Source organism: Oreochromis aureus, linkage group 11 (genome assembly GCF_013358895.1).
Source record: "Oreochromis aureus strain Israel breed Guangdong linkage group 11, ZZ_aureus, whole genome shotgun sequence".
NCBI lineage: Eukaryota > Metazoa > Chordata > Actinopteri > Cichliformes > Cichlidae > Oreochromis > Oreochromis aureus.
Genome location: NC_052952.1, coordinates 35,433,054 through 35,454,564, shown reverse-complemented (window position 1 = coordinate 35,454,564; position 21,511 = coordinate 35,433,054). Strand labels below are relative to the sequence as shown.

The window sequence follows — 21,511 nt, the reverse complement described above, 5'->3', positions numbered from 1 at the left end:
GTCCAGGAGCTCAGTGATAACCTGTCGTTCCTAACACAGGAACCGACCTGATTTCTTTCTAAATTGAGATTTGATGCAAGTTTAATTTTATAAGCAGTATATTTAGACATGCTTCAAAAAAGTTTTGACATCAAAATAAAAGAGTAAAAATATGGTGCAATGGTGAAAAAATAAACTGGGAAAAGGAGGGACGTTCACTGAAGCTGAGCGATAAAAATAGGGAAGGCTTCCCCACATTGCCAATAGGTTAAAGTTCATGTACTTATAAAATGCCCCACATACTGAGTCATGTTTTTCTTGGGGATTAAATACATATTTCACTCAAAACTATTATGTAATGTGTTTTTTCTGGATTTTTGATTGATTATTCGGCCTCTTTCTATTAAAATGAAACTCTGAATTTTGGTCTCTAAGCTTTTGCATCTGAGGCTTATACTAGAAATGTTGCACAGTTAAGCTGTACTAAGAAGTGGAAAAATGTCCTTGAACCAATCAAAAAGAAATCCTCCTGGATAAAAAGAAGGGCCATAAGGGATTAGTGTCAGAGGACAGTTTAAAGCCAGCACGCATGATGGTGTTGTTTCGCATCAGTGAAAAACTATACCATGTAGAAACCTATATCCATCCCTGAAACTGTGTTGTAAACAAAGGATTTCTGCAACAGTGGTAATTTTCTTCTACCACTCAGTAGAATCACACATATTTGGCCAGACTTTATTAGTTCTATTACCTCGCTGTTAAATCTTACGCTTCAACGTAGCTGCTTCATTGTTACAGGGTGGCTCGTCTCTTATTGTATTGTCTCCTCAACTGAATAAATAAAAAATCTACAACAGTTGTCTCCTCAGTTTCCTAATGCTTACAGGGTGAATAGAGTAAATGCTTACAGATTAAACAATAAAGGGAAAAAACACTTTAAGTTGTTTTAATTTTTAATTGTAATCTTACCGACAAACACACATAGCTTGTTACCAGAGTGATCCTTGCACAGAGCTAAAAACAGCTTTTCGGACTTTAAAGGTGGAGAATGTGCAGACAGGACGGTGTGAACAGTGAGCAGCTGGCCTGGGTAGGAAAATAAAAGTCTACATAACATACTGAAGTGTGAGGCTGTCAACACTGGAAGGAAAGCTATAATCCCAAGAAATGCAGATATTGTGAACTAACGTCATCATTTTTCCAAGAATCAGACAGCAAGAAGTATTTACTTAAATGTCATGTTAAACAAATCTTCAGATGTATTTTCAAGAATTTCTAGAAGCCCAACTTTCCAGTAACAATCATTACCAGAAAGAAAAACAGATGTAAATTCTTACTGTTGACAGCAGTTTCATTTCTGACTGTAATTAGAGTGAATCTATCCCCCTGCTACAATACAATTAGTTACTAGAGAATATTTTGACCCTTCTGCAGGGTTACTGGAGCTAATCTGGGTATGTGCAGCAGCTTCTTGTTCCCTCCCTCAGATAGCCAATGCAGATCCATCTACGACTCCCCTTTCAGGACTGATACCAGCTCTCCACTCTCCTTCAACTCCTTGACAATGTCCAAACCACCGATAAGCTCTCCTTTCACGTAGAGCTGAGGGTAGGTTGGCCAGTTAGAGTAAGTCTTGAGCCCCTGCCGCACTTCTTCATCCTGCAGGATATCAAAGGTGTCATAATCCACCCCGGTACCGTTCAAGAGCTCCAGTATCTGCCTGCTGAAGCCACATCTGGCAGCCTCTTTGTTGCCCTTCATGAACAGCATGACTGGACTCTGATTGATGATGGTCTTCAGTCGGTGCTCTAAGGTGACAGCCTTCGGGCAGGTGTTCTCCAGCTCTCCGGACTCAGCCAGTTCCTTCACTATGTCCAGTCCTCCCACCAGCTCCCCGTTCACATACAGCTGGGGGTAGGTGGGCCAGTTGGAGTACGTCTTCAGCCCCTGTCGGACCTCCTCATCGGACAGGATATCGAAGCTGCTGAACTGGATGTTGTGCTCTTTCAGCAGCGCAACTATCTGTCGGCTGAATCCGCAGCGGGGCTCCTGGGGTGACCCCTTCATGAAGAGCATGCAGGGGGCGGCGTTGATCAGCTTCTTCAGCCGCTGGTTCAGATCTGCGCCGCTGCCCTCAGCGGCTCCACCAGGTCCCTCGCTCACCGCGAGGCGCTGCACCTTCTTAGTCAGTTCCGGAGCGTGAGCCCCGTCCAGGCGGTCCACTTTCTCTCCGCTCTTGAAGAAAAGGAAAGTGGGGACGGAGGAAATTTCATACTTCTCCGACACCTCCGGGACCGCTTCCGCCTCCAGCTTCACGAACGTAGTGTGCGCATGTTCTTTGGCCAGTTCGGCCATCACCTCGTTCATTTGGCCACACTGAGGAGCCCACGCCGCTTGGAAATGCACCACGGTAAGGCATTTTCCAGCTTTGGCTAAGAAATCTTCAAACTGCTGTTGAGTAGTCGCCTCCACGAGATTCGCCATTTTTCTTTCCTTTCACCCTCTGCACGCGCAGTGGTTCCGGTGCCGCCTAGACGTCATATCCGCGTAGCCTGGCAGTTTCTGGCAAGTACCAGAGCAGCTACAGGGAAGTCGTTTGCATGCTAGCTGAAGATAAGAAAACAGCTGCATACACTGGATAAGTCGAGAGGATAGTAACTTCTAAGGTAACCGTTTAACGACACAGACTTAATTAAAACGAAATTTCACTCTGTTTCGGATTGCTAAGCTAATTTTAACGTTCCGTTTTAGTAGCTTTAGCATTAGCTAGTTAGCTCAAAGTTAGCTTCGTTCGTGACGTCTGCCAGGATTCCAAGTTAAGCAAAGCTAATTCATGCTAGCAAGCCTTTGGTGGTTAAGTAAGCTACTGTTACACGTAAATTCTGCTAAATAGAAATAGAGTCAAATACCACTGTTCTAAGAGTTAAATTAATAAAAAGAGTTTAAATAAAGACAGTGCACGTCGGTGTCTGGCCCAGCATGAAGCAGCCTCGGTTCCTCGGCTAACTACTCAACATTACGCTGTTACCGAGCACGCAAACTCCAAAACAACACGAGCAAGTGTTTCGCTGATCAGACTCAGCTGTGTCCTTCGGTTTTACATCGGTGGTTTGCACGAAAAAAACTGCTGCGTGTTTTTGTTGCTGGTTTTGAGGAACATGCAACTCTGTGAAGTTTTCTGCACCTGCGGACGGCACTATTTTCTTTATAAATCCATATGCTGCGTAGCTGTCAAGACAAGTAAGATGGTGGCGAAAAAATATTCTTTAGATAAACATTTCAAATGAAATGAAAGGGAAAACAATACACACCTTATCTTTGCCATGGTATAAACATAATGCATCTTCTATTTATTTTCAAGGCTTTTCAAATCCGGTGATAATAACTAGTTTGTTACTACGCCTGAAAATTATAACATACTTATATGACATATGACACTGTGTTAAAGTTTAACAACAATTAACTCAAAATGCAGAAGTAGTGTCTAAAAAAACAAACAAACTATGGGATCCCAATAATTCAGTAGCCTGTAGAATCACCCTTAGCATCATTAAATTGAAGTAATGGTTTTCTGTAAGACATTATCAGTCTCTCACATCATCTTCTCCCACGTGTTACATTGTCTACTATTACCATGATCTTGATCTTGATCACAAAGCATGTGTGTTCTGTGTAAATGTGTCCTTTGAAAAACTAAGTACACACATGATTCAGTAGCTTATTGAAACACCTTAACCAGCATCAGCTTGAAGTAATCTTTATCTGTATGATATTATCAGTCTCACTCTTCTTTATACATGGTTTATGCTTCAGTTCATTGAGGTTGGCGGGCATTCATTTATACAAAGCTCTCCTGTCACAGCATTACATCAGATTGCAGTATGAACTTTAGATTTTGTTTTGATTTGCTCATTACAACACCTTGACTCTTTCGGGGTTTTTTTTTAGCTGTTCTGTTGTACACAAGGGTTAGTTATTGAAAAGATGCCCTCATATTTCAATTCAATTTTATTTATATAGCGCCAAATCACAACAGCAGTCGCCTCAAGGCGCTTTATATTTGTCTTTAGAATACTTTAACATACAGAGAAATTTATGATCCACTCACTGACTGCAGGTGCCCACATCCTAGACTCCAAAACAAGCCCAAAACATCACCCCTCCACCACTTGCTTGACAGTTGGTATGAGACGTTTATGCTGATATGCTGTGTTTGGTTTAAACCACTGGCACTTTGTATTATGGCCAATTATCTCCACATTTGTCTTGTCCGTCCAAAAAACACTGTTCCAAAAGTTTTGTAGTTTGTTTAGATGCAAGTTTGCAAATCTAATTGTGTTCTTTTTAAAGAGAAAGATGGCTGTGGCAGCCCTTTTGTCAACTTGTTCAGTCTTTTAATAAATGTACTATCATGAACTTTAACATTTAAAATGATAAGTGAGGAAATAGTATTTTGCCACATTAGTGCCACAACATCATGAGTGGTCCACCAATAAAGAGGAAGATAACTGAGAAAACATTAGTAGAGAAAAATTGCTGTAAATAAATAATAGTTAAATATTGTTAATTATTATTACAAGAGTATGCACATATTTTTGAAAATAAAAGTATTGTAGTTAACATTTTATGGTGGTTTTGTTTTTTTTTTTAATTTTGCTGTAGGTCCACACAGTGTTTTGTTTCCTATATGTTCTACATTTCTGAATATTTTTTTTTTAACCTATGAGTTACAACAACCACAATATTTTGAAGCTATTTTCATATATTCTTTTTACATTTTATAGACCGTGTGAGTAATTATTAACACATTAATTGAGAATAAACATTATCATTGGCCATAGCTGTAGGAGCAGTATCAGTTGGTAATTACTGGCCGGCACATCAGGTTTTTACGGACCCTTTGAGTCAGCAAGTATCAAATGACAAAAGATATGTTTGTGGTAATTTAAGTGAGAGTCTTTGTTTTATACTGTAAATTGTCCTAATTAGTCCCAAATGTTCCATTTCACATCTCACAGAGATGTTTAAAATAGATGTTTATGTTAAAAAAGAAATATGAGAGGATTTCAAATTAGCAAAGTGTTTAAACTCTCACATAACAGTCATCATATTTACCCTAAGAATCCAGTTTCAGCTGAGCTATAAATGGAAAATACATCTTTCTGTTACAGGAACACAATGGAAGAACAAACTGCTGACATAGAGGTGACGGTGAAAACATTAGACTCCCAGAGCAGAACCTACACTGTTGGCGCTCAGGTAAGTACATGCATGGTGCAAACTCAGGAGGAAATTCTTATTCTTAGTTCATCTTTCCTGTGGTGTTACTCATGTCTGTTCAATCTTTGTTGTAGCTGACGGTGAAAGAGTTCAAGGAGCACATTGCCCCATCAGTGGGTATACCGGTGGATAAACAGAGGCTGATCTACCAGGGCAGAGTGCTGCAGGACGAAAGGACTCTGGCAGACTACAGTAAGTAAATAAAGAATGAAATGCAGAACTAGATTGTTACTTGTTGGTCTTTGTACTTCCTCCTGGAAAGCAGGAAATACGTTTTTGGGTATTTGGTATTACACGGAGAATGAATTCTTAACATTTTGGTTACACTTGGTTACAGATAAATTGGAATTTACTATGGTGTTTAAGAGTTTCTGCTGCTTTTTAAAACAATTTGTGTTGATGATGTGGGCCATTGCTGAAAAAGAATTTAACAGCTATGTGTAATTAACTGAAAGATTTAGTAGTGCATTCAAGTAGAGTCTGTGTGTTGGAAATGCTTTTTTTAAAAAAATATTTTCTTGAAGTATGATTGGAGATGTGTAACTGCATATGACTGTTTCTACCAGATGTGGGTGGAAAAGTGATCCACCTCGTGGAGCGAGCGCCCCCTCCACCCTCACAGCCCAGCTCAGGGTCAGGAGGCTCTTCAGCCGAGAGTGGGCCATCCTCTTCCTCCCAGGGAACATCACAAGTGCCTCCACATGATCGCAACGCTAACAGCTACGTAATGCTTGGCACATTCAACCTCCCTGTCAACATCATGGATCCCCAGCAAATACAGGTTGGTCTGCTTTATCTTCTCAAGTTATATTTATGGTCCAATGTCACATGCAAAGGTTCAGATATAACCAAAGGGTGATGAAAAGCAACTCAGAAAACCGATGTTATTATTCCATTATTGATTACTACTAATTATTACGCCATGTAGCAGAGAAGTGGAAGCACATTCTCTGCTTTGAATTTAACGTCTGTATGCAATATTCCCTCTGTTGGTTTCTGTTAATAATGTTTTCATCTTGGTCATTCTGTACCTGAATCTTTTCATATAGATGTCAGTCCAGCAAATGGTGTCCAGCATGGGAGAGAATGCTAGGAATGCCAGAGTCACAACCAGCACTGGGGTGAGAGTTTGCATGTTCTCCCAGTGCAGTACACCGCCCTGCTCCTGCACCCCAAAAACATGGATACTCGATTAATTGTTGATTGAAAATTAGTCAGAAATATAAAAGTACAGCACTAATTCCAAAAATTTTTGGTAACTATGTAAAAATTAAATGAAAGCAGAATGAAATAATTTGCAATTTCATTCCTGAATCCGTATTTTATTCACATTAGAACATTTAAAACATGTTGAAAATGTTAAACTGAGAAAATGTTTACTCATTTTAAATTTGATAGCAACAACATGTCTCAGAAAAAGCTAAGAAAACATGGCCTTAAAATCTAGGACTCTGTTACCGCTGTGGAGGATTCCCTCTTCTTTTAACAAGAGTCCATAAACATCTGGGAACTGAGGAGACCAGCTGCTGCAACCATGCTGGCTCATGTCATATTTTTTTTTTCATAATGCGTCAAATGGTTTTATTTGCTGAAAGGTTTGAACTGCAGACCAGTTCAGCACCTGGAACTTCCTCCAATAAACCTTGTTGTTGTAATACATGCAGCATGCAGTGTAGCATCATCTTGCTGAAACAGGCTTTCCCTGAACAAAATGTCATCTGGATGGAGGCAAATGTCTCTCTAACACCTGTATATACTAGAGATGGACCGATCCGATATTACGTATCGGTATCGGTCCGATACTGACCTAAATTACTGGATCGGATATCGGCGAGAAATAAAAAATGTAATCCGATCCATTAAATATCAAAAAAGCACCTCACAAAACTTGCTACACGCGTAACTCGGCTCATAACCGTAGCACGTCGGAGCAGTGTGCGTCAGATGATAGAGCGGCTGTGTGTATTTGTAGCCTCGCTACCAAACCAGCATTTCATCTCTGAGGAAGTTATCCCAGAGAGAAGTAAAGCAAGTGTGTAAGTTCATCTCTGAATGTTTGTAAAGCGTTCCCACGTTAAGCTTAACAACTGATATATGGAGCGACTGCCTCTCTCTCTCCTGCTGCTACTTCAATCGTGAAACTGCTTAATGATCAGCTGATCGGCTTTTCTCTCTTCTTTGTTTTTGGCCCACTTTGCACCAGAAAGAGGAAACCAGCGGCTGAACAACAGCAGCACGTTTAAGCTTGATAAGCTGTTGTTAGAATTTATTTAATATTACTTTCTACACCAGGATCCTTTTCTACGTAGCTGACGGCTGGTAACTGTGCAGGGGCGGATCTTGCAAAGTGTAGCCAGGGGGGCCGATAGGGCATGAACAGGGAAAAGGGGGCACAAAGACATACTTTTCTTTCTTATTCTCATTTAAAATGTCTAGCTTTTAATAAATAAATATCTGAATCTTACACCCAAAGTTTTAATCTTGTGTAAAATATATAGAAGTCCATTACTGTATATAGTAACTGTTAAGTCTAATATACCCTAGTAAGCTATACTACTTTTTCCTTTGGGAAGGTACCGTCTGTGCAGTCTGCAATTCTGTTGAAGAAAGATGTTGAATCTATTTAATTTTTCTTGAAAAATAATTTATTTCTGTGCATTTTTTTTTTTTCACACTGCATCAAATTAAAGTTGATGCATCATGAGGTGGGGGTGGTTCCCTATTTTTTTTTTTTTTTTTTTTTTTTTTTTGCTGGGAGTTTGCAACCCTATTAGTTAGGTTGCTTAATATTTCTGCTAAGTACTCTTTAAAATATCAGAACAGGGAGGATGGAGTAGGTTTAAGTTTATTAGATTGATCAGTGTTGCTGCACTATGAAATATTTTGGGTGCAGTGTATTTTTTACATACAGGTATAACAGAATAGCTTTAGTGTTGTTGTTTATTTAAACTTGAGTATGAACTTATACAAAATGCAGCAATATATTTAAAAAAGTTTTATTGATTGAAAAAAACACACAATATCGGATTCATATCGGTATCGGCAGATATCCAAATTTATGGTATCGGTATTGGACATAAAAAAGTGGTATCGTGCCATCTCTAGTATATACTTTTCAGCATCATGATGCCACAGGCACTGATGCAGCCCCGTGATACTGTCCTCTAATCAGTTAACCTAATTAGTTGCAAAATGTTCCTCCAGCTGTTTCTTTTTAGTACCATTTACTTTTCCAGTCTTTTTTTGTCCCCACCTCAACTTTTTTTGTTTTACACGTTGCTGCCTGTAAATTAGCGAATATTTTCCATGAAATTGTGTCTCGGTTTAAATATTTGTTTTCTATGTTCTGTTATGGATAAAGTATGGGCTTAAGAAATTCATTGCAATCTGTTTTTGTTTACATTTCACGCAGTGTCTCAACTTGTTAGAATTGGGTTGTAGATGCAGTGCTTAAAGCGTATAAAGTAAAACAAAGTATGGTTAAATAAGGCTTTTAGTCTAAAGCATTGTAACTGTAACATTGTTTTAACTTCATCCTAATGATGCCATAATTGTACACAGCTGCACATGACACTGAATTGTTTTGTTTATTGTCACCTTTCCTTCTTTGTTACAGAGCAATGGGTCTGTGAATGTGCACATCGATATGGACCAGCCAGTGCAGAGTGAGCCAAGGCTGAGGCTGGTCTTAGCTGAGAACCTGCTGAGGGACATCAATGATGTCATCCAACGAATGGAGGTGAGCACTTACCCCCCCAAATACCTCAGCAGAGGCGCTCCAGAGAAACTGCTCCTTTCTCAGTAACAGTTTTGCTGCTTTCTTGTGTCGGTTTTCAGGGTCGACCAACTGACTCGTCCTCTCAAACAGAGACAACCGATGCTGCTCCTGCCGCTGCTCCCCCTCCTCCATCATCTTCCTCCACCACCTCTACTCCTTCTCCCTCTGCTCAGCCAATGGACACCTCCCCACCTCCAACAACTCCCCCACCTCCACCCTCCTCTTCAGCTCAATCTGAGGGACCAACACCGCAACCTGGACCCAAGTGAGACAAAATCTAGCTTGCTAACTCAGATTTCTACAAAGGTCAAACTGTGCATTTATTTCTCTGTATGTCTCTGTCATGTGTAATTCTAATTAGTCTGCCTTTCTTTCCTCTTTCAGTCATCCCAGCCCGGCTGAACTGGCAGAGATGCTGTCTGAGCTGCGGAGGGTTGAGGAGAGACTGCAACCATTCATCCAGAGAGCTCACACCATCCTCGAGACAGCCACCACTGCAGAATACAACAACAATACAGTAGGATTCAAACAAAAAACAATTCACTGGAAATCTTTACTATACATTGTTAATCCGTGCTTTGTATAACAGATGCTTTGATACTTGTCAATCCTTGTTTAGACGAATAAGTAGGAATGCACTGATTGACCTAAGCAGTAGTCGTTAATGTTAGACACTGGGGAAATGGATCATTGGAGCTATCAGTGATGTTAACCAGTTTGCAGTTAAATGAAAAACTGTAAAAAACAAAGTGAGAACAGAATTGAAAATATTGCATTACCAATATTTGATCTAGCTTTTTGAGTCATGATCAGAGTGACTCAATCAATAAAAAAAGTTTTATTGATTGAAAAACACACAATATCGGATTCATATCGGTATCGGCAGATATCCAAATTTATGATATCGGTATCGGACATAAAAAAGTGGTATCGTGCCATCTCTAATTGGTAGTAATATCGAATAAAGTAAGTGAAACCTGCAAGTTACTTTAAACAGTCAAAAACCCATAACTCACTCTGCTGACTTCATTATACCAAATACTCAAATGTGTCCTTTAAAGCTCCAAAATCTTCCTTTTCTTCCTCTGACAAGTGAATCAGAGATCAGAGATATGCTAATAAATTGCAATTAGACAAACAACAAATTAAAAAAAGAAAACGATTAGAAACTCTGGAGAAAATAAATGAATTAAATTGACACATCATCATAGAAATAGTAAGAATAAGATTAAAATAAAATGAATAAAGAAATGTTGGATAAAGTACACTAAGAAGACGAGACATGACAGAATAACATGTAAAGTGTTCAATAAGCTCTGATCGGTTAGTAAAGCAATCGTCTGGTAGGTAAAATGTAAAGATTTCAAAACCCAAACAATAAATAAAATAGGTAAAAATAGGTAATTAAAAATAAAGCAAATAAAGAAAATGTGATCTCTATACAGTGTACTTAAGTTTGAGATGAGATAAGATTTCAACAAGTTTCTTTTCTGCTACAGGAGAGAGAGGAGGACCAGCGAACTCTCGCCCTGACATGGGAGTGTCTGCGTCTCCTTGGTAACACTCTAGTAGCTCTCAGCGACCTGCGATTGAACCTAATGAGTCCCGTCCCCCGTCACCTGCATGTAGTCCGGCCATTTTCTCATTACACCAACCCGGTCTCCCTTCCTGGAGCTATGCACCACCACATCCCAGTGCAAGTAAGTGAATGGAAGCAGATTTAGTCACTAAAGTGAAAATCTCTTAGGAAACCAGACTGACTGCTTGCGTCTTCACCAACAGATGAACCTGGGTGCCACAGTGACTGTTGCGGCTAACAGCACTGAGGGACAAGCCACGTCCACTCAGCCGACCAGCCAGGCGGAGCAGGCAGGTCAGGGACAGACCTCCCCCACACAGACTTCCCCGTCCAATCAGCAGGCTGGACAGGGACAGGCTGGCCACCGGGTCATCAGGATCAGCCACCAGGCAGTCCCGGTGGTCATGATGCAGATGAACACGGACGGTGTGTTGTCCCCTACCCGCCACTGATTGAATGCTCCATTCAAGCTGTGTGTGTCTGTCACTGCACTGGAGTTAAATAAGTTCCACGTCTGCACTGCTGGCTCAAGCAGAGAGCTGCAGGATGGGACTTTTAACTCAGGATTTACAAGCAAGATGATCTTTCCAGTGTCTGTTACACGATGGCTCTGATAATGCAAATGTTACATTCATGAAGAGTCTGACCAGCATTAACTGAGAGTGTTCTTGTTTGTGTGCAGGCCCAGGTGCAAACACAGCAACAGCTGGACAGCAAATGACTGGACAGCCAGGTATAGCATGTTTGAAAATACTGCGTGTCTTCATGTAAAACAGAGGTGTCAAACTCGATTTCACTCAAGTCACACCAAGGACATATAGTTTACTGGCATGTTTCATTCATGTAAATTCTTAAATCATTCCACAAAAAACACTTATTAGCCTTCATAAAATTTTATTATAGAGTATAGAGGCTGTAAAAGTTTGAGCATTTCATCAAAATAAACGTATCCTGCTCTAAAGGCAAAGTCATAGCTCACAAATTTTGTTGGATATATTTAAATCTTATGTGCAGTGTATTTACAACTAGCTGGCTGAGACAGCAGAGACTTAGAGCTGCTTAGGTTTATGTTAGCTACAGAGCTGTTTGGGACAAAGTAAAGTGAAAAAGTACCATGAGCTGGGGTTGCCCACATGATGTAGCAGGGCTTTCTGTCCGGTTAATTTTTTCCATCATGCCACAGTTCAAGTGGGATACTGAATATTGTTTTGAGAACGAAAGCCTTCTTTTGCTAGCTGCTGAAAATCCTCTTAACCAACTAAATTAAATCATGTGCTACTAATTCCCTGGTGTTTCTTTCACCCTTAGGCGCCCTCCCTCCTGATTTTATGAGGAATCTCATGCAACAAATCAGCCAATATGCTGCTGCCGTAGCGACCAGCGCCGCCACCGCAGCTGCCACCGGCCAACCAACCCCACCGCAGCCGACCCCACCCAGCTCCACAGCCAGCTCCTCAGCCACGACCACATGCCCTAATACACCCAGCACCACTCCTACCGCTCCCCCGCCACCTCCCAGTACTGGCCCCCAACCCCAGGCACGGGTTGTCTTCACCCGACCCCCGTTTGCACCCAACATGCCCCCTCCTGCCTTTGGTACCCGGGGAACCACCATAAATGTGAGGACTGCCATGCCAGGCCAGCAGCCCGGACAGGTGGGAATATTGCAGTGTGATGCTTACCATGAGATATTTAAGCATTACCAATGAATAATAATATGTTCCTCACAGGCTTTCAATCCCGCTGCTCTCAACCAGATGATTAGTGGACTGGTTGGACAGCTGTTGCTCCCCGGACAAATGGGTGAGATGATTTACTCAGTAAAGGAGACATATTAAACTTTTCTTTTCCTTTGTACTCCTGGATCTGTACGATGCTGCCTGGGGTGTTTTGGTCAGGGTCAGGATCTAAAGAAATTCTGAGTAGATATTTCAGTGCATGCAACAATTTTAAAAGGCTTCAGTGTCTCAGTCATGTAGATGCTGTGTTCTTAATAAACAGACAACATCATTACTGCATTGTTGAAATTGGCAGACTACAATTAGAAACAGATTCTCTATTTTTGTTTTACTGTTAAAAGTGCACAATATTACTTAAGATATTTTTAAACTGTTTGTAAAAAAATAATTAACTATAATGACCTTTATTTAACCTTTAGTATGAGGGGCAGCCAATCAAACCAAAGTTGGCTTAAAGAGAAGATGACATTAAAGGGGGAGGAGTTAAAACAGCTTTTTTTCACACAGGATGGATTGAAGGGTTCTTTCTCTTAGATTAAGATAAATAAGCATTATTTTTAACCGTAAATCATGCAAAGCTACTTTAGTCAAGTTCATTAGTAAAAATATACAGGCATATGTTTCTGTTAATATATTCTTCAACAGTATTTTAGTTGTTTGTTTTGATTTGTTGTTTGTTTGTTGCTTGCAGCTGGTCAAACGGTCACATCCTCTTCTTCCTCTACATCCACACCCACCTCTTCTTCCTTTTCCTCCTCTACTCACACCTCTTCATCTTCATCTTCCTCTTCCTTTTCCTTCTCCACCTCGGGTCCAACACCACCTCCTGCTGCAAACACTACTGCTGCCACCCCAAACCAAAATGAGACCAACAACAGTGAGCCCCAGCCCCAGCAGATGCCTTCAGACCTTGGCCAGCTTCTAGGTTCACTCCTGGGGGTAGCTGGCGGCACTGGAAGCGGTGCGGCTGGGAACCCTTCGATAACTGTCACCACGTCTGGAGTCCCAGCCTTCATCCAGGGAATGGCTGAATTCATGCAGCAAGTAAGTGCCTCCTGTCTTTGACATGTGTGCACACAATGCACTCCACATGCAAATTACCTTTGGATTTGATCTGCACTCTGTTGTGCAAGAAATGAATACAAAGATGGAGGGATTGCCTTGTTGAAATATTTTGATTATTGGAAACTGAATATATTCAAGCAAAAGAGCACTAAGAGAGCACAACTCTATCACCTGTATCTCTATTGGCTGTCAAGAGATTCCCTCCAAACATAAGGAGGAAAAAGGTTTTGGAAAACACATAATTTTAAATGAGTTCTATTCATCACAGTGTCTTCCAAGGGAAGGGCTGGTAGCAAGTGAGTCATGTGCAGTTCTTTCCATTTTCACAAGAATCAGCTGCATTTAAACTGTCACTAAACCCTGACATCTTGTTTCCACTTTATTTCTAGGCCTCCCAGCCCATCTTTTCACCACCCCCTCCTCCCCCTGGTACCACTCCAGCACCCGGGGCAAGGCCCAACCCAACACCTAACCCTGGCGCAGCAGCAGCCGAAGCCCTCGACCCGGAGCTGTTCACGGGCATCGTTCGCGGTGTCCTCAGTACCATGATGGGTTCTCTGGGCCAAGGCCAGAACGACACGGAGAGCATCGCCCAGTTCATGCAGAGGCTGTCGCAGTCAACCAACATTTTCATCAGTCCCGAGGAACCAACGGGTAAGTAATAACCCGCATTTACTTATAATATCAGATACAGACTCATTTATATGTATGTTGTCTCCCTCTTGATTGTGTACATTTTTTTTGTATCTTGGGTCCAGGGTTCTTTGGGGAGCTGCTGATGTTGGTGTGTCAGACTTTCACTATGTCTGACCTGGTGATGCTGCTTCATGGCCAGCACCAGCCTCTGAGCCGCATCCAGCCACAACTGGCCCAGTTCTTCAACCAGAACTACCTCAACGGCAGAGAGCCCACCGATCAGAACATTGCTGTCAGTACCACTCACCAGAATCTGTATCATTCTTTGAATGTTGTTGGCAATTTTAGAGGCACTTTACAAGTAGACAGAGCTATTTTACTTCATAACATATCCCTCATTTTTGTTGGTTGTTTTTATTTTTTATGAACCTTATCAGTAATTGTTGTTTTCTTTCCCTTTCACAGGCTGCTGCTGACAGTCTTGTCAATGAACTGGAGGAATATATCACTGAAAGCTTTGTAAGTCCTGCACTTACTTTCTTCTCATAACGACTTACAAAACTCAAGTACATAATCAAGCACATAATATCATTCCACAGATTGGCTTTGGATATATGTGCATCTAATGCAGTCTGTTTTGTGTTTCTCAAAAGATGTAACTAAACATCACTTCACTACAGTAGAGTACAGAGAATAACAGCTAAAGAGTTACAGCATCATTGATGTGCACATTTTAAGTTACAAAAAAAAGGTTCAGTGCGGAGTGGATGGTGATTGCATTTGGCTTCCTCCTGCTAAAGTGATAGCTTTGCTAATCTGTCTATGGCCTCAGGTCTTGTAACCAGGTGATGAACTTGAACTAAAGCTGAAATTTGTATTAAAGTTTAAAAGTTATAAAAAGTTATACAAATTGTCATGTATTCTGTCAGTTTGTTTGTTTGTTTGTTTTTTTAAGGATTTCAGTCAGAATATTCATTTGACCTTCAACAATTTGGAACCGACCTGCCTAATATTAATGGGTTGTTTTGTCTGGTAGGCAAAGCAGATGTGAAGTATATAAAACTACTTTAATTTGCAGTAGATGAAGGTAGACAGTGTTTGGAATTGCTGATAGTAGCAGCAAGTATTGAACTGGTATTATTTCAGACTCATCAGTACTGAAGCACCTAGATAAAATAACTTGCTGTCATAGCTAGCCTAGCTGCTATCACTGATAAATACTACAATTTCTACCATTTGCATGTTTATGTTCTGTCCATTTAGTCATGGTTGGGATGGCATGTAGTGTGGAGTGTTCAAATGCATTTTGCCACAGTCAATGATAGGAAGCTGGGATGTTGTTACATTGTAGGGAAAATGTTAGTTGCTTGCAAACAGGGTAGCAGCAGCAGACCTTGAGTCCTGCTAACCCGTCCCACAGCATTAAAGAGTAATAGCCAGTTATGTTAAAGTGCCATCTGCTTTTGACTGAAATAATTGTGAAGAGATCTTCTCCTTTGAAACCCAACAGAGAGAGTCTTCAGTCAGCGTGTTGGAGGGCGTTGATATCACCCAGACCAACATGACTTTCTTCAGACAGCAGCTGACTCGCATCGCCACACACATTCTGCGCTGCACTGGTAAACTCAACTTTGGCTTCATTGTTTCCTCATTTTGTGTCGAACAGCAGCTTAAAGAGTTTATCTATGGAATATTTGTGGGAAGTGTTATACTTGTAACTGAAATACATTCACTTTTTTTTATTATTTAATTTAAATTGTGTTTTCCAGATGAAACATTTGGGCCCCAGCTGTTACAGATGTGTAACCAGGCGTTGTTCGAGTGTCTTGCTCTCAACCTTCACTGCCTGAGAGGAGACCAGAGGGCTCTAACTGCTGTCATCAACCACCGAATTGTATGTACACAATTTCCACTCAGCAAGAATAAATACTTATCACAAATGAAAGTAGTACATTTTGGTCAAAGAAGGTCAAATTTGGTGTTTTGTACAAATTCAATTTTATTTACACGCATTTACAGGAGAAGTCAGTGCCACACAGAGGCGCTACTGAGTGCTTCTGACAGGAGACAGTTCCATTGTACTCTTGTCTATATTTTTTCTATCACTTCATCATCAATTAGCATCAACTAGTGTAAATTCTGAGCTATTACAGCTAAAACATACAGTTTACACATTATTTGAAACAGTTCAAGTTTAATATGGAGATCCGCTGTTTAACAGTAGATATGAAAGTCAGACTTTAAACACACTTCAGAAGTACCGTACTGCACTTGTTTACTTAAAGTGATTTAAAAAGAGAAAGTGTCATGTGCACTATTATAACTTAGAAGTAAAGAATGAAGAATTCAGCTGCTCTGTCATTTGATGTTAATAGAAATAGTCAGAGATATAAACTAAGAAAAGTGGTATACTTTAACAATTTAAAGAGAGAATGTAACCTAAAAAGTGACAAAATACAGGAGAAAATGTCCCTGTGAGATAAAAAACAAACTTTTTTTTGTTCTAGCGGAGGATGTCAAGTGACATCAGCCCCAGTCTGGTTAACTGGATGACCAGCATGATGACGATGAGACTGCAGGTGATTCTGGAGCACATCCCCATCACACAGGAGCAGATCCAGAGCTACATCGTTCACACACAGGTAACGCAGCAGACACACACACACTTGCATGCACGTTAAATTTCAAATTCTCAGAATAAAATTGGACGTGATGGTAATTCAAGGAAAGCAAACCCCCCCATGCCTCATCTGCTTGATGCAGCCGCTCAAGCTTCAGGCTGTTTTTGTAGTGTGTGTTTAGAGTTGTGTAACTGTAAATCTGTAAATCAATTTTTGTGACTCACAGCAAACAAAATCCTGCAGTTACAGATAAATCTTTGCACATTGCGACATGTATGTGCAGATCAGTACAAATTTCATGTAAGAAGACAGCCTGACTGAGCTATTACCAAACACGATATAAAAGATGGACACAGACACTGTGGTCATTGTGTAGAGGCCTCAAGCAGAACATTTGCAGCTGTGTGTGTGACAAGCAAGAAGTGGATCTGATACATAAACCACTCACCTGCACAGTAGCAGCTCATCACCCAATCCTGGAATACAGCAGCTTTATCCTCCTCTTTAACTTTAATTTGGACTGTACAAAGTAATCATGTTGTATTCAGTAAAATTTGAAAATAGAACCATGAAGTCATCAGAGGTCGTAGACTTCAGTGGAAGCTCGACAGCCCCCCTGCTGGCCATGAGAAACCGTGCAGGCTTACTGAGATAATTAATGGCCTTACCCATCAAAAACCTAACCATCTAAGTACAACATGAAACAAAACTGTGCAGCTAAATAGTTAAAATAACTTAAAATATTTACAAGGAACTCTTCTGATATTAATAAAATCTTTCCAAGTGACATGAAGCAGATACTGACAAAGCAGGTCAGTCAAACACTCTTTTCAAACCTCTGCCAATAATTCATCTGCGATAAGACTCAGAATCTGGTTTTACTGTCCTTGTGTGTTTCCTGCAGTGCAGAGCACATGTGCAACATGCAGAGAGAGCAGTCCCTCTTATCTGATGGCTGCTCCATATCACATTTCTCTGAACTGCCCGTCTGAAATGGCTAATAAATATTACATGGTATTCTTTCACAGCGAGATCAGTCTTCTGCAGCTGGTGGCCAAGAGCCTGAACAGGCACAAAGTGCAACGGTAAGCATGGTGTGCGAGAGTTCAGAGGACCTTAGTTTGCCAGTTCTGGTCCTGTGTTTTCCTTTTAGTTTCCTCATGGTTTTGTTCTCCACCTCCAAAGATCGGGGACAACCTGTCACCAGCTGCAGCCACCACAGCAGAGGAGGCCATGTCGGTGTCGCAGGAGACGAGGGTGTCATCACGGGACACGAGGGTGTTGCCTGGGGACCTGGGAGCCTCAGGAGGAGCCGTGCCATTAGGTGGCGATATGGCAGCAGCGGGAGCGGAGGGAGGGAGGGAGGAGTCTGCTGGAGAGTCGGATGGCTGGGCTGCTGCTGTTCCTCCTGTAAGAGCCCCCTCCCACCGCTTTTTACTGCTTTAACTGTCATCTTTTTCCTCCATTTGGAAAAAGTGTTTAACTCTTTGTGTCCCTGCTTTACATTTACCGTGTGCTATTGCTGTACTGACACCAGTTTTTTCTTTTTATATATAGCAACTGTTTATTTTTTTGAAAAACACATATGTAATAATAGGTGATTGTCTCTATTGGCCGTCAACTGAAGTATGAATTCCAGTTCTGTGAAAAAAACTTTAACCAAAGTTTTGGACACATGTTGTGCAAAATCCTGTGCGTTTGTGTTTGCCTTGCTTAGCTGCAGTGCAGTAACACAGCTGACCTAAACTATGACTCTGTCCTTTCAAAGCTACTTTTGCTTAATCCTAATATTCTCCGTTGTCTGTGTTTTAGGAATGGGTTCCCATCATCAGGTGTGATATTATGACTCAGAGGAAGATGAAGGCTCAGCCTCCATTGTCTGATGCATATTTGCATGGCATGCCAGCAAAACGCAGAAAGGTAATAAAATCAGGTGCAACTTTTTGTCATCACATAAGAATTTCGCCTCTCTCCCTTTTCTTTATGCTGCATGTTTGTGCGTGTGATTTCAGACAGGACAGGGCAGTGCGGCCCTCCTCTCCCTCTCTGATGCAGTGAGTCAAGCAGCCAGGACGGCCGGAGTGAGGCCCATCACCTCTGCTGAGCGGCTGCAGGAAGACCTGGAGACCCAGGAGGTGAAGGAAGCTTATTCAGAACAGGTAACTACATCTTACATAAACTGGCAAAAATCAAGCAGAGGCACATCGAACATTGTTTATGTTCATGCTGCGCGCAGCTTTCATAGATCTGGCCACATAAAAATCTAGTAAAGAAAAGAAATATATCATAAAGCATCCATTATAAGACTCCTAATGTGGAAAACTGCTGGGAAATCATGAGGAGGGCTATTAAGAGCCCTAAGAGTGTTTTTAAGGACAGAAGGATGAGTGAAAGCACACCAGGATGATACAAAGGAAACTCACAGTTTGTATAATCACACTAACTGTAAGATTCAAAATGTCCATCTCAATGCTAAACTATGGAAAAATGCAGCAGTGATGACTTGAATTTGTTTGACACAGTGGCTGCATCTGATCACACAGTTACAATGTCATGTTGTGACCCAGTTAATTGGCTTTCTAACGTTTTAGAAGCTCACAAAACACTGTCTCAGAGAGCACCCTCTATGTTGCTGTTATGCAATTTAAAAATGTAACTGATCGCAGGTGTTTTGGTGAAGAGGAAAATTGTGTATGCCACTTTTAGCAATCAGGCCCCTGAAAATATTTTTCAGACCTCCCGGCACCAGAGTAGCTGCTTTTTTCCTTTCCTGGTAACCAGCAATAAAGAAAATTGCCCTGCGGGGTCAGTTCCTGCAGTTAGCACACACCAGTAAATTGGAGAGCTACTTCCTTTAGTAGAAAACTACTAGAGTGGTTAAAGCCTCTACTGTCAGACAGGCCTAGAGATCTGCTGGGAACCACACAGCACTAGGGAAAGACGTGTATTCTTCAATTAGTTGGTGAATGGTTGCTGGCACTCATTAGATGAAACTGGTTGCAAAGAGGTATACAGTGTCTGCGGTCACCTGTAGTTTGCTTGGAAGATGCCAGTTTATCTCCAAACATTCAGTAAACTGCTAGTTAAGTAGGAGTAACACTTTGACACGAACTGTAAAGAGAGACAGTTTGCATTCAAAGTAAAAGTCTTATCTTTCATCACTCATTCAAGTCAGAAGTCAGCCTGTGGCTGAAGAAGTCACTTGAATGAGTGACAAAACGCCACCTTAAACTCCACTATGACTGTAGCCTTTAGTGAAGTTGCTCACGGTGACACAACTGCCCGTTCACCTTCTTGACTGATGATGGAAGTCAATTTTTTTTCAGGTTAAAACAGACATCAAGAAACGAGTGAGGGAAGACCCGGATTTCAGCTCTCAGCAGTTCCCCAACGCACACAGAGCTTTCTCACCAGACTCATAATCCCAATCGAACACTGAAGCCGATTCCTCCTCCACCTGCTTTCCTTTGGGACTTTGATTTGACTACGAGTCAGCGCAGCTTCACCCCCCAAACAGCCTGTCCACTTTTTCAACAGCTCTCTGACTAATGGCCTAGCGCTGATGTGGCTACTTCCCTAGTGCCTATTTATTGCTCTGTGTTTTAGTCCAACCTTTGCTGGCAGAATGTTCTTCACTGAAAAAGGTGTTGCACCACATTTAAGTTACACTAAATCTAGTCACTTTAGTCTTGTTTGCTTTCTTTTTCCCCCTTGTGTCGCTTTGTTCATGTGGAGCCTGAATCCTCATTATTTAGTGGACTCTGGCCTCCCTGTCAGTACTCTGGAGCACAGGAGAAGACTTTCATGTGATGCTGTTTGGTACATGAATGTACAGTATGCTTAATAAAAATCTTGATAATTACAGTACAGTACTCTTTTCATTCATATTTTTTAAGGAAAGAAGTTCCTAAAGTATTAATTCTACACTGTGAAAATACTAAAGAACAATCCTGTTTTAAAAAGGTTTAAGTACACTTGAGTATGAGTTTAAGTGTATCAGTACATTATTAAGCTAAGTTAATGATAGCCATTAAGTTGAGCACTTAACTACATTTTGCAGAATGCAACAATTGTAATATTCATGAAATGCTAATTTTAGCACATAGCACATTTAAAAGGAACAACACTGACCAAGTTAGTAAATAAGAGAAAACCACAGATCAATAAAATAAATGTAATGTGACTAAAAGCAGACCCTAAAAGAAAGACACCACATCTTAAAAAACCTGAAAACCTGATAGGACTCAGACTGAAATCTAATTAAAATCCAAGGTAAAAAAAGTGAGTTGTGTAGTGAGAAAAACAGTAAGGGATATAATAAACTACATGAATAGCAAAAGTGCAAATACCCATGTGTCAAGATGGGATTAAATGTTTTGTGTCCTTCCAACAGAAGTGCTCTTTGGAAACTACCTGGAAAGTATTTGCAGTATCATTTAAAAAAAAAACAACAACAACAGCTGGATAGCGTAGTGGTAAAACAACACATTGGGAGTTGCACGTTCGATTCCCACCTGGGGCGTCTGTAAAGGTCCTAACCCCCCATGCTAACCAAGTCTACCGCAGAGAGAGGATAAATATGAAGTCATGGAACAAGAGACGACAATAGTAGGATGTTGTTGGAACACTACTTCAAGCACGACATCCCAGTGTACTTCAGACCCAGCAACACACTCGGACAAAAACTGGTTCATCCCAAAGACAAAACTCCAAAACACAAACTTAACAACGTGGTGTATGCTGTACAGTGCAGCGAGGAATGCCCAGACCTCTACATCGGAGAGACCAAACAGCCACTTCACAAACGAATGGCACAACATAGAAGAGCCACCTC

The 21,511-nt window shown here is 41.0% G+C and overlaps 2 protein-coding genes across 4 annotated transcripts; one reads left to right on the top strand and one right to left on the bottom strand.

The window, feature by feature from the left end:
• Positions 1 to 914: 914 nt before the first annotated feature.
• glrx3 (glutaredoxin 3) lies at positions 915 to 2,502 on the bottom strand. Its single transcript, XM_031754280.2, has one exon. The coding sequence runs from the start codon at positions 2,461 to 2,463 to the stop codon at positions 1,486 to 1,488; it is 978 nt and encodes a 325-aa protein (XP_031610140.1). The 5' UTR covers positions 2,464 to 2,502; the 3' UTR covers positions 915 to 1,485.
• A 24-nt stretch (positions 2,503 to 2,526) lies between these two features.
• bag6 (BCL2 associated athanogene 6) lies at positions 2,527 to 20,546 on the top strand. Of its 3 annotated transcripts, none has more exons than XM_039619155.1 (25): positions 2,527 to 2,645; positions 5,151 to 5,238; positions 5,334 to 5,451; positions 5,826 to 6,040; positions 6,309 to 6,380; positions 8,876 to 8,998; positions 9,097 to 9,302; positions 9,422 to 9,554; positions 10,537 to 10,737; positions 10,820 to 10,910; positions 11,299 to 11,349; positions 11,925 to 12,271; positions 12,347 to 12,419; positions 13,047 to 13,399; positions 13,810 to 14,074; positions 14,179 to 14,348; positions 14,522 to 14,575; positions 15,567 to 15,675; positions 15,826 to 15,950; positions 16,564 to 16,698; positions 17,706 to 17,762; positions 17,863 to 18,087; positions 18,490 to 18,597; positions 18,690 to 18,836; positions 20,004 to 20,546. In XM_039619155.1, exons 2-25 carry the CDS (start codon positions 5,158 to 5,160, stop codon positions 20,097 to 20,099), a joined length of 3,555 nt encoding a protein of 1,184 aa, XP_039475089.1. In that variant the 5' UTR covers positions 2,527 to 2,645; positions 5,151 to 5,157; the 3' UTR covers positions 20,100 to 20,546. The 3 variants fall into 3 exon arrangements, with proteins under 3 accessions (XP_039475089.1, XP_031610137.1, XP_031610139.1); XM_031754277.2 differs by having other exon boundaries at positions 10,820 to 11,042; XM_031754279.2 differs by lacking the exon at positions 6,309 to 6,380 and having other exon boundaries at positions 10,820 to 11,042.
• Positions 20,547 to 21,511: the final 965 nt, after the last annotated feature.

Coding starts and splice junctions, on each gene's coding strand:
- glrx3 (XM_031754280.2), bottom strand. CDS start 2,463: ATGGCGAATCTCGTGGAGGCGACTACTCAACAGCAGTTTGAAGATTTC.
- bag6 (XM_031754277.2), top strand. CDS start 5,158: ATGGAAGAACAAACTGCTGACATAGAGGTGACGGTGAAAACATTAGAC. Junction 6,381..8,875: donor GAGTCACAACCAGCACTGGG/GTGAGAGTTTGC, acceptor TCTTTGTTACAG/AGCAATGGGTCTGTGAATGT. Junction 11,350..11,924: donor GCAAATGACTGGACAGCCAG/GTATAGCATGTT, acceptor TTTCACCCTTAG/GCGCCCTCCCTCCTGATTTT.